This window comes from Phalacrocorax carbo, chromosome 2 (genome assembly GCF_963921805.1).
Source record: "Phalacrocorax carbo chromosome 2, bPhaCar2.1, whole genome shotgun sequence".
NCBI lineage: Eukaryota > Metazoa > Chordata > Aves > Suliformes > Phalacrocoracidae > Phalacrocorax > Phalacrocorax carbo.
Genome location: NC_087514.1, coordinates 112,530,732 through 112,554,579, shown reverse-complemented (window position 1 = coordinate 112,554,579; position 23,848 = coordinate 112,530,732). Strand labels below are relative to the sequence as shown.

The 23,848-nt window shown below is 39.1% G+C and overlaps 1 protein-coding gene across 4 annotated transcripts in view; it reads right to left on the bottom strand.

The window, feature by feature from the left end:
• Positions 1 to 23,848, bottom strand: part of AMPH (amphiphysin) — a 124,756-nt gene that overhangs the window by 36,291 nt on the left and 64,617 nt on the right. For 3 of the 4 annotated variants that reach the window (XM_064443873.1, XM_064443874.1, XM_064443876.1), the window contains exons 3-9: positions 17,142 to 17,196; positions 10,409 to 10,503; positions 7,362 to 7,457; positions 5,896 to 6,003; positions 5,421 to 5,506; positions 3,389 to 3,464; positions 2,398 to 2,480 (exon numbers count right to left, since the gene is read on the bottom strand). In XM_064443873.1, coding sequence (XP_064299943.1) covers positions 2,398 to 2,480; positions 3,389 to 3,464; positions 5,421 to 5,506; positions 5,896 to 6,003; positions 7,362 to 7,457; positions 10,409 to 10,503; positions 17,142 to 17,196 — 599 coding nt within the window. The remainder of the gene's footprint in view (positions 1 to 2,397; positions 2,481 to 3,388; positions 3,465 to 5,420; positions 5,507 to 5,895; positions 6,004 to 7,361; positions 7,458 to 10,408; positions 10,504 to 17,141; positions 17,197 to 23,848) is intronic. The other variant, XM_064443875.1, reaches the window with a different exon arrangement.

Sequence of the window (23,848 nt, the reverse complement as noted above, 5' to 3'; positions counted from 1 at the left end):
GAGTGATCCTGATTTTTGGCACATCTGTTTACCTGATCATTGTAACTTGAGGGAAACAGAGTACCTGCATTTCTTCAAATTCTGTATTTGAAACAATATTTCACGTATAGACTTGTAACTATCATAAAATGTGAGATGGAATTATTCATTTCACACAGTTCTCAGAATAAAACACTCTAAAGATAAAAATCCCAGGGGAAGGCATAACAATGAATAATGCAAATAATTTTAAAAGCTCAGCAACTTCAGAAAGGTTCCAAATAAAATAACACACAACCAAGATTATTATAAGGATATCACTATTTAGAGGGACGACTCACCACAACTATAAACAAGCAGTAGTCAAGAGACTTCAACAGACCTCTGCTGATACTAAGATCTGATGAAGTCCTGAGAAAGGATCTGCCCTTCCCATGAAAGGACCTGGTGCAAACACTGAGACATATTCAGCTACCTAGAAATGCCGAAAGCTTACAGCTCGGGGAGGCTATGAACTACAGCACTCAACGACCACAGTACTCAGTAAGAGAAGAGCGACTCCTACACATCTTCAGGGAGAACAGAAGCACTACCTGATTGAGGAGACCACACCATAAACATGTTCCTAATGCTAACACAAGAAAATTAATTCTTTGGACTTAGCTCACACTCACCACCTCTTTCTGTGGAAGTATTAAAAAAGAAAAAATAAGCAGTTATTAAGAAATTTCTTTCCCAGGTACAATATTTGCCTTCAGGATAAAGTATTTGGTAGTGTACAAGTTTTTAAGATGTTTCTTTTTATCTAGTTCTTTAAACAAAAGATTAGGTACTGTACTTGTCTAGTATCCACTCCTCATGCATATAAAATTGAAAGCTGTTTTATCTTACAAAGACTCATTCCTAAGTAGTCTTTTAGAGCATCATAACTGATAATGGAAGTCAAAATCTATCCAGATTTTCACACAGTGCTCTGTGAACAGTACAGCAAAAGACAGTAACATTCTAACTAAAAAAAATGTATTTTTAAAAAGCATTTTCAAAATATATTAAGAAGATCACACTGCATTAACCTATGTCTACTCATTTGCAGTAATAATTTTCTTTTCTCTCATTGATGGAACGAGTAATTCAGTGGGAACAAGCTAGACATGGTCTAGGAGACACAGGTGGACAAAATATCTGTTTGTTACAAAAACTGCTTTAAGTTTTCCAACACTGCACTATTTTTAATCCCATAAAAGTGTTTTACAAATCCTTTATGGAAACATAGTCCAGCTCGTGAGTCCATCCTAAAGGGGCTAGAAGTGGTGATGCACGAGCTAACAACTCCAGAGGCACTGTCTGAGTATATATGAGCATGGATTAACAGTGAACTAATCCAAAACAGTGTTGGACACGTTCTTAATAAAGTAGTTCTGAATTTTGCATTAGGTAAAAAAATTCAATATTTCATTCTTTGTTCTTCCAAAGTGAGGTCAAAACAAACAGAAATATCAGCCCTATGTCTGAGGCGGATGTTATGTTGTTTGGTCAGTTTTAATTGTTGATAAACTGAGTCCATCTTGAGAGCAAATCAGCAGTAGCTATAACATTGTTCTGATTGCTTCTGATGAGCTGGGATTGGCTGGAAATTCAGGATTTATGTATTCACTCTAAATATCATCATGTTTGGTAAGTTTCACTTAATTTCAACCTCTTCTGTCTATCACTATTACAGTACCAAGAGATCAAATTATGGCAGAAAGGCTCCATTTGTTGCAAGCGAAAAACCAAAAATGCTGCACCGGCATTCACTGACCTTAAGAAAGCATCCTCTGATTTTAAACTTTTTTTGCTTTTGTTTTTACTTTAAGACAAGTTTTCTCTTGAAAGTCATTAAAATATGGTATTTTTTGACATTCTTTTTGCTTTAGCTTTTCAGCTTTTATCATGCACCCTCAGGTCAGATTTTTAACTTTTCCCCATGAGCAGAAGAGGGAAAAGCTGACTTACAAAGGTTGGGATTCCGACCTAATCATATGCCTTTAGGAGCTAAAAACACACCTAAATATTTCAAGGCTTTAAAAAAAGATTATGAGAGTTAGCAAGAATGCTGTAAACTAAACATCTAAGAATAAATGAGCTATATAGTTAGCTGGTGTAAATTGGTGTAACAGTCTATAACGAACTAGGCCAGCTGAGCATCCGGCCTTTCTTTTTTTGAAAGGACAAATAAGTGGGTGATGAAGGAGGTTTTGCACCTTTATTCACGTTGAGAAGAACTTGATCCAAGGTACCTTTACTATCCTGAACAAACAGACCCAGTGACCGTGCTCTGTGCAGCAATCGCTACACATGGTGTAGGTGATTGCTACACGTGCTGAAACCCAAAAAGCCTACTGCAACGTAATTCATTACAAAATGCAGCAAATTCACCTTGGTGCCCCTTGAATGGTGAAGGCCTTGTCTGCATGCTGATCTCCCAGCTTTGTCATCACTTCATATAGTTTGTGACATAGCTGTAAAAACAAAACACTTGCTTGAGTGTGTATGAAGCACTAAAGTAATGATTAAAAACACAGGTGATAAATCTGGTCTGATAGCTGATATCCTGATAATATATAATCTGATCACTTTAAAATGGCATGTAGATCCTTCCAAGAATACTCAGTGCCACATATATGAAAGCCAAAGTTGAAACTTATCAAAATCCACAGAATCAATGACATCAGCAGTTCTTCAAAAACATAAGCTGGTTTTCAGAGAAGTTTATACGTGTGACTGACTGCTGCCTGATTTCCGAAGAAGGGGATCACCTAAAACTTAAAGCAACATGGGGAGCCAAGAAGATTCATGTTTTCCCCTCAAAAACCTAATCCAAATTTATGTGGAACTTCAGTCAAGAGAGTTTCCCAAACAATTTTGATTCCTTTTGGTAGGTTACTCAGCACCTTAGTACTTAGCAAGGTACATTCAGAAGATCCTCATTGAAACTGCTTGATTAGCCTAACAGTCACAGATACAATGTTGCATTGCTGACAAGATATATAGCAGTCTTGAAAGGAATGCTTGACATGTTTTTCTTGTACTGATTAAAGCAATGAGACAGTCAGCAATTGGGCACGGAAAAAATACTGAAGGCAACAGTATGCTAAAAAGAATGGAGAAGCCGTCAAAACATAAAGTGAATTTAGCACTGCAACTGATAAGGCACTGTAATCCAAAATTGTACGGGCTACCCTTTCCTCAAGGAGAGTACAAAAACGGCAGGTAGAAATCAACACACAGGTTATACTACAAATCTGGATCTAGGGCAAATTCTCACATGTGCCTCTGCTAAATTTTTTTGTGCTGCATTACTAGACATTTGCTTGCTGTTATGCATATCACATAATCCATTATACATGAGATATTAATTTTTACTCACTAAAGCTATTTCCTTGTGAAACTTGGCTTCAAGGCTGGATACATTTTTGAAGGTGTTCACATAGAAGCCAACTCGCCTATGGAGGATGGCACAAAGAAAGGAAAAAGAGAATAAAAGGTAGGGGTCGGAGGGCCGCAAAGGCAAATTAATTTCTTTCCAGACTACAAGTGGTATTCTTGACTATTATTGTCAGCAAAGCGAATAATTAGATCAAATGTCAAAATTTCAGACTAGTTCATTCATGGCTATTTCTGTTTGTGTTAAAAATCATCATATTTCACACCGCACAGAGTAAACCAAGTTGAGACTACTCCACAGTAGGGGACTACAGCTTGTTTTAGAGAGGGGAAGACTGGAAAAGGATTGGCACAAGTGGGACACAAGCACACGGAAGGCAAGATGCTCTGGGCATGCCATCTCCCACTGGGCAGCAGGCAACCGTTGACTAAAAGGAGAGAGGTACCACTCTGGCACTGTGAGTGCCTGCGCCCTAGATGCTATCGCAGCACCTAGGTGATGCGGGTGTGTCTGGAGGCAGCTTTAAGGTATACAGCTCCATACAGCCTGGGGGTGGGTGTCCCATGCTCAGCCCTCCTTAAAGAAATCAGCCCTGAAATACATGCATATGTATGTAAGAGAAAATAATTTCTAATATAGACTAGACATTTTTGCACATGCAGTCAAAAACCTGCTTGCTTGGGGTGAGTGATTACATACCTCTTGTGCACTTTGAAAGTGGAAGGTGTTTTCTTAGGTTTTGAATTATCCTTTTTCCTATTTAAAACTTTCATGTGTAATTGCTCCAGACTTTTATTGACAAAAATAATCTTTGGCATAAGAATAAGCCTGCAAAATGTCAACTCAATGTATTATTTTCTTCCTGAAGAATTGTAATAACCGGAAAAAAAGGACTCTGAAAGCAATTGCTTTCTAAATTATGGCTATTGGTCAAATTAAGTTCTACCTTTTCCTGTGACTAGTTAGTGGGCAACACACATATTAAAATAAAAGGGTCCTTACTCTAAATCATTCATATACAGTTTTACTTTCAGTAAGCCCATAAATAAATATCTTGAAGTGCTAAGAAGCTTTTCAACAGAAATAGGCAGAAACACACCAAGAAAACCCTCTAAGGATCTGAAATGTAATAGGAATTAATTTAGAAGGCAGAGAAGACAGGATAGTTCAGTGACTCACAACACATTTCCACTCCAGACTGTCATTTGTTAAAGAACACAGCATGCTAATAAGATGCTTATTTTTCTACTGCTTTTGTTCTCCTGTTCATTTTGTCTGCATTTTCTGTATAAACACAATTAACGATTAAATATCTTAAATGAATGATCGATGCCATGAATTGTTTGTACATCGCAGACATAGCAGAGCAAAAATATAAAATGTGTATTCTGATGTAGTTACAATGTTGTTTTTCCCATCTTCTACCATTTTGGTAGTACCTTATAGGAACTTGGAAACAATAATTACCATAAAATCTTTATACCTTTGTAAGATTCTTTGTTTCAGTACCTTTTACAGAAAAATGACCTATAAGTAGACCCACTGCAAATCTAGAAAAGCATTTGGCTGCTCTGTACAGTTACTTTTGACAGTGGAAATACTTGATCCTTCTTATTAACAAGTGTCCGGGTTTTTTTCTTGTAAGGATCATGTATCCACCACTAAGGTGTCTGGGAAAGGTTATGGAAGCAGTTGGTTGTAGTCATGATCTGCCATTCTGTGCTCTGACACAGTTCTTTACCCGCAAAATGGAGACCTTTTTGTACCTCAGAATGAAGATATGATAAGAAATCTTAACTGCCAAGGTACACTGAAAGAAATAAGCATAAATACACTTACATTAAGTATAATTTTAGATCCTTAGCAGGCATTTTCCCTTTTATTATTTCAAAAAGATAATGGATTGGATCTTCAAGGAGCCATCAAACCATTTTCTATCAGTTCATTAAAATCCCCTGGTTCCCTTTCCTTACTCCCCCTTTAGGCCTTCCAGACAATATCTGCCTAGGCTTACCGTGACCACAGAGTTGGCAACTCTTCCTGTAAATCAGTGTTAAACTCCTCAAACACTTTCTGTGCTTTTTGGAATTCTTCTTCTGCCTAAAACAAAATGAAACAGGGTAACTTCTGCAATCTCTATGATGTAGCAAAACCTGCCAAAATTGGTTTTGTGTATTTTTTTGTGTCTCTTTACAATTTTTATTAACAAAGGATGTGACTCAGTCCTACACCATGCAGGCGAAGACAGGACTTGCTGTCCCCAGTCTCATCAAGACAGAAAGTTAGGGCTCAAATGGGACTCATTCCTGAAAGAGTCTATGTGTTCCCTCCACATGCACTAGAATACTTAATACACATTTATGCTTAAGGATACCCTTATTTCAATTTCTGAGAGGAAAAAGAAAAGAAACTGTGCTCTGTCTCTGCACAGAAACAATTGCCACCCGTGCTCCCTAAGTCTTCTGCCAGCATCCTCCTGATTGTGCTACCTTGGTAATTCTGCCTTCATCTTTTCTTTTTGAGCTCTGCAGGGCTTCTAGATGATGCCTTGCACTGTCATAGTCCACCAGCTTTCTGCTTCGTTTTGCAATGCGAGTCTGTACAGGGGAAGAACTGAAAGTCAGCACAAAAAGCACTTTTTTAAAAGCTATTTTACCTGCGTTGTCATTAATGTTTTTGACATATTTTTATTCTTCCTTATCTGCTGTTCATATCTGAATTACTATATCATGCAGGAACATGGGAATGGTAAAAGAGACAAACTAATCACCTTATTTTAAATAAGGAATTAATTTACAGATGGTTTGGCAAGGTTTTTTGTGGGTGTAGGGCTTACAGGCCTTAAAAGCAAGATACCAATTTTATGCAGGTCTTGTCTCATTCTCCAGAATAAGTGGATCTGTTAAACTCATGGTAACACCACTTTTTTCCCTTACATGTAGTGTGCAAATTTAATTAAAAATTAACATTTTTTTTCTAGAGTTGGAAAAATGCTTAAAATATACTTCTCAGTATAGTTGCTCTGACACATAACTAAGATAACTGGAGTTCAACATACAATAGGAATTCTAATTTACCTGCTATGATTCTTTTAAAGCTAAACAAAAGTCCTTTGATATATACTGAATTTACAAAGCTATATATTATATGGAAAGTCCACATGCTGAGAGGGCTTAAGCACAGTTTGATTTAGAAGCAAGTTTGAGACTGAATGTCAGTATTGTTGGGATTTTTTAAATTATTTTTTCTTTAGTCCCTGATATAAATGACTAAGGGGATAACTGCATGATACCTACTCAATTATAAACCATCACAAAGAATTGCCAGCTATGTCCATATGGTCACATTCAAATATAAAAGTATTTACTTCCCGCCTGTAACTATTCTTTATCCCCACACATTTCATTTAGCAACCATCTCCCTGGACTGTACACTAGACAGGCATCTGGGAGAGGCTAGAATCTGCATAACAGTCTCTCCTGATGTGTATTACAAAATCTTTTTATAACTAATTAAAAGTCAGGAATCATGGCTTAGAAAGATATTTAGATACCCACAGGTGCATCTAGCCAATAACAACAGGCCTGCTTTTCATGTTGTAATTTGTCTCGCGTTTTAACAGTTGAAGAGCTTAATGTGTCCCTGTTGAATTTAGTGAGAATTATCTCATACCAAACAAACAGGATCAGGAAAACACATCAAAGTTTTACCTACATAGGCTAATTTACTTCCAAGGACTACTGCATGAAAAATAATTTTGTTCACTTGGAAAAACAGTGCAGCCTGATGTCAGGGATTTGCTTACAGAACATCATCTTTTACATTGCAGAAGAGAACGACTTCCACTTCCCCCCTTTTTTTTTATTTTTCTTTGCTTGTAATCTCATTTTCTATTTATTTTATGACTCAGCAATAATTTTTACAAATTGTTCTTCACAGGAAATTATTACTGTACTTTGATATCAGGAAATTGTCCTAGATATGTATCCAAGGTCAACAATGACCCATCCACCAGTTTTTGATGGAAGTCTTCCCAAAGTTCATCACATTTCTGTAAAGATAGAAAAGAGAAAAACACGTTTAGTAATTTAATTCCACTCCAAACCTAGGAGAAATACAAATGTAATTGGCAAAGATTAATCTTTCTGAAGTTTTGAAATATTCTTTATGGCAATAAATCAGAATGTACTTAAAAGGCAAATGAAAAGGAATACCTTGACGTTGCAAGTTTTAATTCACAACTAAAGAAGATTTAGCTTAATAACTAGTTTGTATTTTCATTCTTTCAAATAGTAACTGCTATGTGAAAAGGATACCATGGATTCAAGGTCTTCCTCAGGGTTTCAGGTCCCTGAGGGACAACAACACAGAATCAGAAGCTGCTCTAGTTCTTATGCTGATGATGAACCTTCCTTACAGAGAAAAGAAGTACAACTAAAAATAGAAGAGTAAAGGGAAAAAAATAAAATGGTTTCATATCAATTACAAGGATTTGTAAGCTTAGCTTTGCTTGGTCATTCTTAAAATTAAAGCTGTAGACACCCACCCTAAGAAATGTCTTTCCATCCCATACTTTTTTTGCCATTACGGTACATTTGATGAAATGGCTGATGCACAAAGAACTCTACCTCGCACTGCTAGAGAACTGGGATGCCAGATCTGAAACATGCCAACATCAGTAAGCAAAATAAACAAAATCCCCCCCAGAAGCTAAAATGCTTTTCTCCAGCCTCCTTTGCAGCTCTGGGGTAGTCACCAAGAGACACTCCTTGTAGTTTTCTAGTTTTTAAGAACATGTTAATGCAGCAGAAGTGACGAGGATCCTGTGGGAAGCAGGATGAGACTCCTTGCCAGGAGCAAATCCTGTTACGTAAAGACATAGTGCTCGAGGTTCTGGGGTTCTCAGTTGAACAAGTCATTAGCATGAGTTAAACATCCTGATGCCCCTTTTCTTTACATGTTTCAAAAATCTCTGAACTCCCTGCTTTGATAGGAGGGAGGCTAAAGGGGGCCAGTGCTGCTTTACAGGGCTGTTGTCCTCACCGGCAAGTCCAGAAAGCTATTCCCTAGCATTTGTTTTATCATAAGCTACTATAGGGCATATTATAAATGCCAGCATTCAGTTCATTCATTTCCTACCCTAACAGAGTCCCTAATGAAATATTACAACCTATTAATCCTGCTTAAAAGAAATACCTCATTTATTAACACAATATTTAATCATAGAGGTCTACAGAGCAGCACAGCATTAGATCATAGGAAGCAACTGACAGACTTGCGCATTTGCCTTTGTATCTTGGCGATACATATTTTGGACAAATTAAAATCATGAAGGTTTTCTGAAAGATACTGGTTTCAAAAAACATTGCTGAAGAGTCCTTTAAGCCCTCGTCTTTCTTACTATACAGAATAAGGTCATTTAGGTGAATCTCTTTTGGAATGATCATTTATACCCTGGACTTCACAAATATATCATTCTTTCTTACTCTATGTTGAGGGATGCATAAATCTACATTTGTGATTATAACAGGACAAAAATCAGGAACAGAGATTTTGTAACATTGCCCATGAGTCCCTTAAGAAGAAACATCTAACATTTATCCCTATGTCTAACAGAGATTAAGAGCCAAATTTTGGTCCTTTCACACACAATTTCAAATTTCCAAGTGTAAAATCTAATAGTCTACAGATACAAGATGAGGTGCTACAGCAAGATGCAGCAGGAGATCTTCCAGCTGTTTAGGCTAAAATAATATATATGGTATGGTATCTAAACTAATACAATTTGGAAGCTGGGTGCTTTTGAAATCAAAAACACGTCATGCCTTCAGCAGCAGGGAAGTGTAGAGGAAGGCAGCCATAGAGAAGAAAAACAATCATCATGCAGTATTCCAGTTTCTTGTTAATCGTATTTACCAGGAGGCCTTGCAAACTGAATGCAGGTAAAAGCTGCACTGATAACAGTTTGCACTTTCTTGTTGCCACCAGCACATTTGCTGACAGACTCCCCCAGAATTAAGGCTGTTTAAGCACGCAATTCAGACCACCTCAAGTCAAATTCCTGCAGCGTCCTCTAGAAAAGCCTATTCTTCTCTAATCACTGGAGGAAGCTAAAAAACCTAAAATGAATAGTGCCCTGCAGCCTAATTTGCCCCTAAATTCCAGATTCTTGTCAGAAAGAGGTGAATTTTCCTCTCTTATGAGGAAAGGCTGAGAGACCTCGGTCCGTTAAGCCTGGAGAAGAGAAGACTGAGGGGGGATCTTGTCAATACTTATAAATATCCAAAGGGTGGGCGTCAAGAGGATGGGGCCGGACTCTTTTCAGTGGTGCCCAGCAACAGGACAAGGGTCAATGGGCACAAGCTGGAACACAGGAAGTTCCACCTGAATATGAGGAAAAACTTCTTTCCTGTGAGGGTGACAGAGCAGTGGAACAGGCTGCCCAGTTCTTCCCTGAAGATATTCAAAACCCGCCTGGACATGTTCCTGTGCCCCCTGCTCTAGGTGTCCCTGCTCAAGCAGGGGGGTTGGACAAGATGATCTCCAGAGGTCCCCTCCAACCCCTACCATTCTGTGATTCTGTGAATGTCCCGTCAGATATCCTGTTTAGTGCGACTGGCTCAACAGTTGTTACATAGTACACAAGGATAAGCAGATTTGATAATTTTTGACATTCAATTGAATAGAGAATCCCAACTGTAAAACTGCATATAAGATACTTTGTATAAACTGTCAATCAGTTGCTATCAGGACCAATTCTGCTCACACTGATGCTGATCTTAGTGGGTGCTTGCACCAGCTAGTCATAAAACAGGCATTACAAATGAGGCATCTGGTCAGCAGGAGGTGCAGTTGACAAGACTAATAATTTATATGCTCAGAAAACAGGATTTAATGTGCAATGAAAAATTAAGAAAAATTTGGGATATACACTTCTCCTCAACAGCTCAGATTAATCCTTTTGCAGCCAAAATACTTTTTTCCTCTTTCCACACATCCTACCTCTCCGATCATTTTCACGTCTTCTCGTCCGTACCAATCTGGCTCGTACACTTCGTGAAGAGACTCTGTAAGCTTCTTTGAGGCATCTTGCATGCCTGTAATTAGACAGGAGGAACATATAACTGAAAACTACAAGAAACAGTTGCTAAATATCTTTATTTTGATCCACATGTACCTACTATACTGTTCCCACTGGCACTTTTAGAGCATCAAATTCAAGAGTTGAAACAAAACCTTTATTTTTACCCAGCTCCCCAAGGTTAACAAGAAATGTCCCTCACAGAAGGATTAACCCACATTTATATGCAGGAAAAAGGTTTCTATCAGATTGGGGATTCCATTCTCTATTCTGAACTAAACATATCTGAACATGAATAACAACTCAGAGGGAGGTCCTGCCCAATAAAGACATTTAATACCTGCCTGAAAGACTAGCACTGAGAAGGCAATCAAATGGAAACCTGCCTTTGGTTATTCACAGCTCTTCCAACGTACAGAACAGTTTCCTACCTTGCTCACAATAAGTGCCATATTCCTCTGTGTGGAAAAGGAGGCATCTCCAGGGTGGTACAGTTAAAATGGCAGAGATTTATGGGAATTGCTGGCTATAAAAACAGACTTAGGAGAAAAGCTAGAAGGGGTCTGGGCTAACCAAAAGTGCTCCCCAGAATGGAGAGGTCACACATAGGCAGAATATATCTCAGGATTTCTGTTTTTCCTTCTTTTCAAAGATATTTAAGTCTCAGAAGCTTTCACATGTAAAGTGAGCGGTTAGGAAAAAGCAGCTTGTTATTCTTGTGCCCACAATAATGATGGTGACCTAAAAGTATGCAAATAACAAAGCAAAGGACTGGCAAGAGCTGAGGCAGTGTCCACAAGTCTAGGGAAAAGAGATGCCTGAACCTGGGGAGAGTGACGTAACGGACCTGGTTTTATGAAGAATTATCTTGCATGCGCACCCACTAGGTTTAAAATATGCGGAGCCCAGCACTGATGTACACTTGCAGCACAGAGAAGTGCACTGAGCCAAACTGCATCAGTCACCTTTGGAGCTCTTGCTACCACAGGTGAAACAAGAACAAGGACTATGGATGGTTATTGCTCTGTAAGACACAAAGGAGCTGGCTTAAATGTAAAGTAGCTTCAATGAAATCACAAGAAAGCCTAAATCTATCTTCAGTGAGGTCAGTTTGACCCCAGTGAATAAATTACTGCCCTCAGTGAAGGCATTTGGGTTTGCCTTCCTGTTTTGATGGACCACAAAACAATAGATGTTGAAAATTATTCCGAATCCGGTGAAACAAAACTCATATCACCTAACATGTTAAGTGTCAGTTCAGAATCAGTAATTTAAAAATTACTTTATTTCAACTGCTTTGCAAAATCTAAACAATACTGCTGATTTTTTTACCTAGCATTAATTTTTCTTTAAAAAACCACATTTTTTCTCCAGCCAAAGTCTGTTTGCTGCAGCAAATCTGTGCTGTCTTGAAAATGTCTCTAGTGTGATCTTCAGATTTAACTGCTCAGTGGCTGAATTTAGGAATAACTTTGATATTTCTGTTTTCTGAACAAAGAAGCATTTAGGAGTGGAAGAGGAGAATTCATTTGAAACTTGAATGTCTCAAAGAGCAGACTTGACCTAGTCAGTAGCTACTCCACCATGCACTCCAAAACACAGACTGGAGATATGACAGGAAAATAAATGTAATGATGCATAATTCCTAATATAAAAATGGTGGTCTATGGAATGGGTAGGACATGACAACAGATACTGAAAAAGCTGAAAGTAGATGGCTGTTCTCAGACCTTGGGTTCAAGGGAGAGAATGGCATGGGAAAGGGGGAGAACAAGTACAAAGGAAATCCTGGTATTCAGAGAGTAACAGCTTCCACCCTTAAATCCAAAGGTGCTGTGCCAAACAGAATAATTTATCTCTTCAGGGATTGTCTTGGGATGCTTTTTAATGACAAAGCTCAGCTTAGAGGATTGGTATAGCACATGAACTGAAGACACACTTCTTTCATTTCTCCTTTGTGGTTAATGCTTAGGATGATGCATCATTAGCTAAGAAAGGGTTCCTGAATGAAGGGGCTTTTTTGCCTAGAATATGCCAGATTAAAGCAAAATACATATGATCTTCACATATTTTCCTAGGCAAGACTCATTTAAAATCTTTAATACCTCTGCAAATTAATCAGCTCAGGAGGTACAGCAAAACCAGCACAGTACTGCTGTACTTAAGAAGGTTGCTTCTGTCTACTCAGGGTGAACGCACAGACCAGGAAGGTTTGCCCTGCTCACACTTGATCCTTTCTGATACCTGAACTTCTGCCCTGAAGCACGCTGCGTGCTAAGCCTCCCACATAGGTTCCTGTGGCAGGCATGCTAGCACAGCTGCTCTCTAATCCCTCCTGCAGCTTGCATTCAGCTCAGTCACAGACCAGGCTTGGGTAAAGCACATTTTCTTATGCAGACTTTCTTTTTTTTTTAAGTACTACAGGACTCAGGCATATATCTGCTGAAGAGAATAAGTAAAAGCCACAATATCCCACACTTGAGTCATATCAAAGTTGCACCGACTTTTACACTTGTTTCAGTTCTGAGAATCTGGTATTCCTTCGTTCTACCAGATTCCTGTAAAAACATCAATCAAATCCAGCTGCAGCACGAGGCAAGTGAGCATTACAGTACTTGGCTTCCTCCATCAGGGGCTTCAGTCTGAAATTTCCACAGACCAAAAACATCCGTCCTACTCCCCTAATACTGCATTTATACTAGCTTTACTGCAATACCCCACGTAAGTGCACAGGTAAATACCAGTCTGGTGGCTTCCCATTCTTTTTTCACACCTGTAGGCACAAACCTACAATGTCCAATGATTTTTTATTTGGCTGGTTTTCACACAGAATTATTGGTTAAGCACTGATACCTTTTATGCATTATTCAGCACTAAAGAGGATTAGTGTCAGCCATAGACTGCAAGCTGTCTATCTCTGCTGTTTTTAACTGCTGTCACTGAGAAAGATGACTTATTTAAAGCACGTCATTAAAGTACTAAGAAATGTGAAAAGAATTCTTACTGCCAATGAACAGCTAGAAATTTATATTTAATATCTATTGTTTCATTTAGTACTGCTCCTTCTTAATAATTGGGTCACTTATTTCATAACTACAAATGCCAAAATAATTGAATTGCTGAGCAAAAATGATGCTAAATAATCCAGTTACTGAAGTCTGAGGCTCTTTCATTAAATCAGCCCTCTTTCTATGGGAAAGAACCCCTGTCCCTGGAACCCTGAAGGACTCCTGGAGGTGCCCAGGTGGTAGGCATCCTAGGGGTGGCAGTGCAGATACGTTCCCATTCCAGTGCCCTAGAGACAGCAGAGTGTAGGTGACTTTGCCATCACAATTCCAGTGTATTCAGGCTCCCATGGAGATTCAGACTGGCCTGGGACTCCATGTTGACCATAGGACCCATATACTATGGGGTTTCTTCACTCCCCGGCAGGGAAATCTAGACTGAATCACGGAGAAAATTCCATTTTCCTGACGGAGCAAAGTACATTGGTCTGGCTCTTGATATTTAATTATTTGAGTGGGGAAGAGAGCTTCATGTGAGGTTCTCCAGGGAAATAACCTATCCTGCCATAAGGGTTGTATCTGATATTGCGAGTTATCCATTAGAGATTCCACTGGAAGAATACAACCCTTTCATAAGTCATTACTAAATTTTACAGAAAGATGATGAATAGTTTATTGCTTCTAAGAAATTACATTATTTTAAGATTCGTGTGTAGGATATGTGCAGTTCTGTCAGTCACAGACTGACAACTAGGCAGCAGAACTGCTTACAGACCTCCAAAACCTCTCCTTCCCTTCCTCTAGACCAGTTATTATTTCTCACTATGTTAAGTCACTTGAAAAGTATGGTTCTTCGTTTTCATGGTGAAGGATTCCTTTTCACCTCTGCCACCTTGCTGCCTCTATACAGATCCAGGTCTGTATCTCCCTATCTCTAATGGTACTTGTAAAGAGCTCAGGGTAGAGAACAGGAGGCTGATTTAGGGTTTCTTTAGCACTTGGCCCACAGAACTGTTCAAGTCACCAACAGCTCTCAAAAGCTTAAAAAAATAAATCATGAAGTAGACAACCCAGATACACGTTGCCAAGGAGACTGGAAGAGACAGAAGACTGAGGCATGAGATGGGGAATAGTACACAGTCTCGTCAGTATAAACACCACTGATACATAGCAGACATTAAACTATCATGCTTAATGATATGAAACTATATGTGAAATAAAGCAGCACATAAAAGCCATTCACAAGTTCAACAGCTTTATGACATGGTTCCTCTGAGTCCTTGAGTAACCAGCAGTAAAGATCAAGTTCCAGCTAAGACTAGGAAGCATTCCTGAGAGAGGAGTCTGAATACAGCAAAAATTCTTTTCTTTTAAGAATGTATGATACTAAACCTCAAACTGTTAAGTATATTAAAATGAAGGGATAGAGGGTTATAAGAAGGCTCAGTTGACAATTCCTTGCTTAAATTGTGCCTAGATCTCATACTTCTGACTTCCAATACCCAATCAGTCAAAAGCCACACAGCAAAATGAAACTTATTATTAGAGTTCACAACATAACCACTTCATAAAATGCTTTTAAAGTCAGCTATCTTGCCAGTTCCTGAAACCCTTTCAAATGAAATGCTTTTCTCACATCTGTAAGGGTACAAGGATGTCAAGTGCATTATTTTCCAATGATATACTGAACTTGTTCCCTGCAAAACGAGCCCCTGATGACAGCATGCCTCCAAGGCTCAGATGTCCTAGCTGCAGAAATTCCACTCCAGTGGCTAAATTCAGGGGTTCCCATGCTTTTGTGCAGAGCCACCCCAAAATGTTTTAATGATGGCAGTCCTTGAAAGAATAGCAGCAAAGAGGCCATAGCAGTTGCTGGCTTTGCTTCTGCAATTCAAAATCTGGAAGAGCCTTTGCCACTGCTGAGCTAGTCAGCTTTGGGGAAGCCCCAGCCAGAGCTGTCTTTGTGGACTACGGTCTTGGGCTGTCCTCCCACTCCACAGCATGAAGGTGTGCCAACATGTGTGCCAAGGATGCCCACTGGTGGCTTGTTGGCTTTGGAGAATAACATTTTAAAGGTGTTTGCAAGCTGCTTATGACTGGGTCTTTTTTAAGACATGAAGATACTGAGGTGTTAGCAAACACTCTTCATTCTCAGTATGAAAGCCAGTCCAAATTATTTTCAAATATGGACTTACAGGCTGCAACAAGAAAAAGATGATGAACAGAAAAGCAAGTTAAAAACAAAACTCAGTGCAAAGAGTAGCCCACTAGACAGTAAACCAGCAAAAGGACCACGAATGCACAAAGTACTAGGAAAAGAAGAGAGAGAAAGAAAGAAAATGAAACAGACAGGAGGATTGTTGTCACCAACATGGAAATCAAAGCAGCATTTAAACAGTCAGCCTACATGACAGAAAAGCCATCTGGCCAACAAACCACCTCATCACGCTGCTTCTTAGTTTCCATCTGATAATGGGAGTGGGGAAGGGATGACTGAAAAATAAGAATGTAAAACCAGCATCCAATGGGTTCCAAACAAATGACCGATGCTGACATTTCCTCTAAGAACAAAAGACATTGTTCAAATCCCTACAAGGCAAAATACCTCGTCTGGTATAGGATTTTCCTTGCCCAGCCCACCCAGAAAATAGATGGTCAAAGACATTAAGCTACTGCTTTCCCCCCCATTTTATAATTCCAACCAAATAAGAGGTTTCTTCCCTGCCTGCCAACAGCTGCTGAAGCTTTATTATGGAACAGTGATTTCCAGGGATGTTAATACTGGCTTGTAACATTTTCCCTACTGGACTCGTGCCAAGTTAAAAATATATGCACATATATATACAGACATATATATTTATCACATATATATATATATACACATATTTATCTCAAGAAGCCATTACTGTCTCTCTGTCAGTCACCAACTCTTACTGCCTTCCCTTTAGCACCTGGCCTTAAACTCCTCCAGAGAGAGGCGGTACAAGAAAGAGAATACTGTACGGTGCTAAGTTGAGTGTGCTGGATTTATGAATTTCCAGTAGGATTTAAATGGCTGCTTACTTGATCTGTGATATTTAAGCACTAACCGGTGAGCTTCTGCTACTTGGATTTTCAATGTAGCATTGAAAGAGATCACATTTGATTTTTAAATGTAAAAAAGGATTAAGCAGGCAAAAATACATGAGAAATCACGTCATCACAGGGAGCGTGGTTTTGGAGGGAGGAGATCATCATCCAACTAGTAATACCCGGAAATGTTACTGTTGTGGAGGTCAAGAAATCCCTTGCCTTGCATGGGGTATTTCATATTCTAGCATTGGCAAAGACAAGTAACAAGATGCATAGATTTTTTGGGTGCTCAAAACACATGCAATGTGAAAATCTGGGCAGCAGTCCTGCACACAAAGGACAGCCAAGGATGAGCTGTGAATGCAAGACTGTACACACATGGGTTGGTGTCAAAGGTGCAGAATCCCCAGCAACAGGCTAAAAAGCCTATGCCAGATCCAAAGCAGAAATGTGGACTAGTAATGACAGAAGCAATATTACTTGTATTTGTCTCTGTATACATTAAACAAGCCTACTTGTCTCAATTTTTTTAAAAAAGCTTGCTTTATGAAAACATGATGTAAAACTTAAAAATCACCTTTGATGGCTGCTAAATATCCCCTCAGTTCTCTCTGGAGCCTGGAACCCTCTGCCTAGAAAAGGGGGGAAAAAAAAAAACCCAAAAGGCAAGGAAGTTAAAACACATTTCAGTTATGGTATTGAAAACACATTTCAGTTACATGTTATACCTTGAAACATGCATGCAGTATGTCAAACAATAAAAAGCAATTTCAGTAGGTATCTGATGAATAGTGTCACATATTGCAAACACGCATAGGTTCATACAGAAAAGGTGACCTGGCCGAGATGTTATGCATAGTGTACTCTCTAGGCTAAAATTTCTGGTTTTATTTTATCAGTCATCTGCACAGGGAAGAATTCCAGCCAAAGAAAGACTGGTTTATTTTACAGCCAAGGTCCCATTCAAGTCAGCCTGGCCAATGTCCTAACCTGAAACGCAAAGAAGTATAATCACATCCGCTTGAAACCACTCAAATGAGGATAGTCTACATTTGCAGAAAATCCATGCCCTTACATAAATGGCTTACTTCTTTTGCAAACATTTTGACAAGTGTTTTAACATTTTAATATTTTGCTACCAAATAACTACTAAAATCCAATAGCATTAGTTATTCTGCTTAGCCTGGCTAGCGCATCTTGCAGTCTGCTGTGAAATCTCAACTGTTTGTTTGGCAAATACATCAAGACGATCTTTATTTTATAACAACAGCCTTTGAAAATCTCAGAATAGACAAAACAAAACAGGTTGCTTTATCTCTGACTGTATCACAAGTTGGACTTTGCAGCTCCAAGGATTTACAATAAAATCTGTGCTACACTATAGCACATACTTTATTGCTAAAAAGCTGTTGTCTAAGTCACCTTCAATAGCCTGAAGATTTTTGAAACACTCCACATTAATTGGTTCCCAATATCCTTCAATTTTTTTTTATTTAAGTAGTTGGAAACTATAGGAATATCAGCTTGCAGTCACATTTTCTCACATACAGCTACACCATATGGAAAAATCAGCTGCAAAATATGACTGACTGCTTTGGAGTTTTTCTCATATTTTTTGTGTGAAAGTTAGACCCCAAAATGCTGCATGTGTGAATACTTTAGAAGGCAGAGTCTCAACTGGTATAAGCTGTTGTGACTCTGCTTAAGTCAAACGACTTCTGATGTCAGTAAAGGATTTGCTATCAGCGGCAGTGATGTTCAGAGTGTTCAGACACAGAGAATCATAAGAAATTCAGGTTGAAAGGGACCATCTGGAGCTTAGAATCCATCTACCTGAGCCACATTAAATCCAAACAGTGGTTCTCAAAAAATACTCACTTGCCTCCCCAGTACACACACCTGCAGATTACATCCACCAAATTCACTTGCCTCTCCCAGCTCCCTGCAGGGAACTGGAGGCTTTTAGAACAGGATCAAAAGCCCCCAAACTGCAATGCACCATAAGAAGAGAACAACAGTTTTAAGGTCCTGGATATATTAAAGTATTTAGAAGGTAAAAATGCCCGAGTGGGCAGACTGAATGCACTTTATGGATTCAACAAACAGAAGGTTGCTTTTTCACTATTTTGCTCTGAAACAAAACTCTTTTTTGAACATAAATCCATTAATCAACTAAATGTTGAGCACAGGTATAGACCCACCAGGGTGATATCTGAGAAGCTGCTGAATAACAGCAAGAGCACAGCAGCACTCAGACCACCAATCTGTCTCTGGTTTGGGACTGTATTTGATGCTCTGAGGATAAGCAAACCCTTCCCTTGGTTCAGGATCAAATTTACATATCAAAGCAGGAGCCAGACAGGCACGGGTTGAGTAATCGGTGGATTAAACCTCAGGCTTAATTACTTACAACACAATAGAAAGTTCTGAAAGTAGTGGTAGCTTGATGTTGTGTCCCTTAAGAAAATATATACATGCACATCTTCATACTGCTTAGTAAAAAGTGACACCCTAACGCATCATAACAACACATTTTATCATCCTACACAACATGGTAGCATCCTAACACACTTCAAAAGCTGACTTTTTTCTACTTCTTTCTGTACTGGAATGGGAGGTAGAGAGACGACAGAAGTTGACAGCTTTCCATGGAGCAAGGCATTAAGTGAACAACACTGCCACAGATGAAAGGAGATTGAACCCAGGGGCAGAATTTCTCGCTCTAAGATCTAAAAAGGAGTACCAGTAAACATGCAGCAGAAAGAGGAGGGAAGTTCCCCTTTTATGCATACCAGTCTCCTCCTGGGAGGATGCCTTGTACTCTGAGAAGCCACATGAAGGTATAGAAATAATCTTCTCTGGCCTGACCACTAGTATAGCCTAGTATAACTTGTGGTGAAAATGGGAAGTAGATACTCACAGCAACTCAATTCTTCATCGTGGTCCAGCTGAACAGCTGCCCATGCAATAACAATTTTTAGTTATTGAAGAATTTCTGTTTCAGAAGCAGCAAACTGCAGCTGGAAGGCTCAGAACCCTGTTAGCTGTCCTCATGTCCAGTAAATGGCATATATTTACTCATACGCGTGCCATTTTGTCACTAACTAGCACACCATGAATGGCATGTCAGGGACAGGCATTGCTCAAACACCATGTTTATAACTGTACTGTTGTGCAGTTTTATGATCGGTACCCTAAACCACTATGAGATCTACTGTAGATGGTTAGCGTCGTGAGTCATCAGCAACCACTGCTTAGGAAATCATAGAAGAAGTCAAAGCAGTAAATCATGATGCAAATATTTTGCTATATGTGCTGTTATGAATTCTGACAATTCATTCATAAGACTAATATTAGCACAAATCTCCCTCAAGTTATTAACAGGTCACAAGCCACTGAAACACCGAAGCAGCATAGAGCCATATGAATGTTCCCTCATTAGCAAATGTTGTATGACACGTGACATTAAAGCACCCATGGGCAAGGGCCAGCTCCTATTGAATTTGAGGGCAAACATCTCCATTTCAATGGCAACAGAATTAGACCTTTCTATAAAATACCAGAAATAAAAATCTGTGTCAGAAGTCCTCAGTCCTGTGAATTATGCAAAATGTGCCTCTGGTATACACATTTTACTATAGTAAACCTGCTATTAGTAAGGGTAGGTACACTTTTTTCACCTAACAGACTAATTAATATTCACAGGATTAAAATACTGCATTGGTAGCTCTGCACACCTTGCAAACCATGGCAAACCATCGTGGTTTTAAAAAGCACTGTTTTTAAGACTGCCACATATTTAATATTCCCCCTTCCTGATGCTTACTGATACATCTTTTCTCCTTTCTGGTCTATCATATGAAAGAATCTGGTGGCTCCAAAACCACTGCTCCAAGCATCGTCAGTAAGGCCACAAATTTTGTTAATTGAGATGCAGCTGCTTGAAGAAGAATGAAAAGTTGGTGTCTTTTTGCAGATGTTGTGCTCCTCTGAAATGAGATCTCCTAAGAGAGCACTGATGCTTCCTTTACCTTTTCATAATTTCTTTTATTTGTTCTACATGAGGCAGCAAAATTAGTCAGAGTTTTATAATATGCAAGAAAACTCCAGAGAGTACGCTATCTCAATAGCACACTTAATAGCAAGCTTCTGACAATCAGGTTGTTTGATAACAGCGGACACATTCTCAGCGGACTCCAGCACCAGAAATCACTACTCTTATCTTACCTGGTCAAACTCAACATACAAATTTCCAGAAATCTGTAAGGCAATCCTGTTAAACTGCACACAAGAGCAAGGGAGGCATGCTAACAACCCAAAACAACGTCCCTCACAAGGACAACTGACATAGGTGCCTATAGTGATGTCCCAAACAACTAGTTACTCTGAACACCGTAGCATACAGTCAGTGCCACTGTCAGCTCCCCTTTTCTACTCTCTGGTCTTATTATATGGTCAGTGTTATGTAGCCAGTAAATACACATGCACCCAGTGAGATAAGGAGGCTCAGTGTTTCAGGATCCTGTCATCTACAGCCATAGGTCTCACACACCTTTACAGCAGCATTAACCTTTTTCAGTACCACTGATTCTTGGGTATGGCTACTTTTGGTTTTCTTTTTAAAGAACAGTATTTAAGCATGTCTTAGCACTGGAATTAAGACAAAGAGTCACAGCACTGTTGGCTGGAATACTGATGAGACCTACAAAAATTTAATTACTAAAACCATAAAAAACATGGTTTGTGTCTTATCAGCTTTTGGTTCCTGATGCGTTAGAAAAATCGTTGCCTCCACTCAGAAATTAAAGGCCACCTTGCCTCCACGAAAGCTGGAATTGGATGACCTATTTTCCAGGCATCATTTATTCACAGCTTTGAAGGGACAACAGAAGAGTTTGATTTTTCTATCACGTCACATACAGGATGTAAACACAATACATCTTTACAGGAAAGGTCAGCACAGCATGTGCTTGTTACCAAAAACAAATAAATCACTCCACTTAAGTGAGAGTCAAGATCACTGTCAATGCTGAACCCTGAGCATAGGTTAATTAATAATCTGCCCTGTAGAAATTCAAACCAGATGATTATTAATGCAGCTGTAAGTCTAATTTTGTCATTCCATCACTAAGACATCAGGGAAATACCTCAAAATAAACCATTTTCTGTATCACCTAGAAGACATTCTTTATTGTAATGTGCAGTTCTTAGCTGCAATGTAAGGCAGTACTGTCTCTGTTTGCGAACACTCTAGGTAGTATTTACTGGTAGTTCTTTTAGGGAACTCAGAAGTATGAATGCAAAGGGCTATTGCATTAAGTGAAGCTTAACAAAATAAGAGGCTACTGGGACAAATCTGTAATTCAGTATGAAATATATCTGCATATCAGAGTACCCTATTTTACCATTTCTCAGTCTCCTCATAGTTCTTAGAACTGTCTCCCAAATTTTGGAATCTTTTTCTTAAAGAAATATATTTCTTCTTTTTGCTTTCTACAAGCTGTAAAAGACTTGGATTTTGAATTATTTGTTTAGTGCATCACTTGGAAAAAAGTTGGGTTTGCAACATTCTCTGGAAACAGAGGGTTTTGGCATCCCGGTACCTGTCAGGACAACACCAAATTTGTGGTCCAGCCACTAAGAAGGCTCAAGACTGAGAATGTCATCATTCTGATTATTAGGTAACATGAAGAGTTGAAGCAAACTGCATCAAATCAAACAGGCTCCTGAGATAATTTGGACTAATCCAAAAATTATGAACTCTAAAGTTAAGACCGGCAAGCTGTGCCCCACATAGTAGTGACTCCCAGTAGTCAGATGAGAAAGCTCTCTGCCCGCAGTGATGCTTAACTAACCCACCCTTTTACTGAACCAACAGTCCCTGTTTCAGACGAGGACTGAACAGAAAACAGTTGGCACCCTCCTTAAATGAAATCCCAACCTTCTTGCCTCACAACTAAACCTCACCCTCCCTGAGCTAGGATCCTACTTTCATTACCTATTACGTCTTCCTACAAGCATATTCATGTCCTCAAAGAAGGGCCCAGGATAATGGTTTTAATGAAAATTTGGGGTGTGCAAAGCCAGCAAGTGCAGAGTCTACAAGTCTATGGTTAAACATAATCTATACATATTAAATGTCAAGTTAGACTTTCTGAACATGTACTTAGCCTCTGTTTATGCCTCTAGCTGCATATCCATAACCACGTTCTTAAACAACATATATAAGCTCTGTATTAACAGGTCTGGTGGAAAACTGTCTAGAACTGTTTGTTGTGAACTGGATCACCTTCAGTCCATGTGTTAAATCCCAGAGCTGGGCTGTGTCAGCTATGCCCAGGGCTGGTTATCCCAAAGGGCTCCTGAAGAAACATATACCAGTCTGCTTTAAAAATAGTCAGAAATAACCATTTGACAGCACTGCCCAGGAGAAAACAATTAGCACAGTTACTAAAGCTGCAGAGGCATAATAGTTTATATCAAAGGGGTAATCAAAACTAGCCCAGTGTGACAACAGTTTATATTTGGAGCAATCAGTAGGTAGAATCTAAAAAGCAAAACATTGGATCAGTGCTTTCTCCTTTGAAGTGAAGAATTAGTCGGAATAGATCCGGGATGTTCCTGTAGGGATAATTTTGAAGCAAAAAACAGAGGGCCTTGTCTTCCTGGGTATCCTGCCTGCTAGGAAATTAGTGAGGATGAGATGAGATTTAACAGCCCACTATGTCTCTTCTAATCCTGGGAAAAATGCACCTTCAGACATAAGATAATTATTAAACATACATTTCAGGACAAAATGGTAATCAGCAAAGAACCCCTTCCCGTAGCCCCCAAAATACTTTGCACATTGTATTACTTGTATTTGGCTTAGTGGTCATCTAGTATCTGAAGCATGCCCCTGAAAAGATGGCCTGTCAGATGTAGTCCCTCTGAATGCACTTTGCAACTACTTCTTGGCATGCAGAAGCTCCCTCCCACTAGTATAGATTGTGCTTTCCTGTGTCTGGCGTACTTCAGAGTATCTAACAGGGACAGCATTTGGCATCAACTTTGTATAGCAAAGGAGTCTCACAAGTATCAAGAATCCCCTGCAGTTTAGTATGGGATTCCACAAACAACCAAGGAAATCTGGGTATCAGCTAAGGGAAAACAATCTCTCCTACTCCAAGTAATTTTAATGCTCATATTTTTTGTTTGTTTATTGCCTGGATTCCTTTCTCTGTCTCAAGCCTGTGCACAAGATCAGTAAAATAAGGGGCCTAAGGGAAGGACATAAAGTAGGTT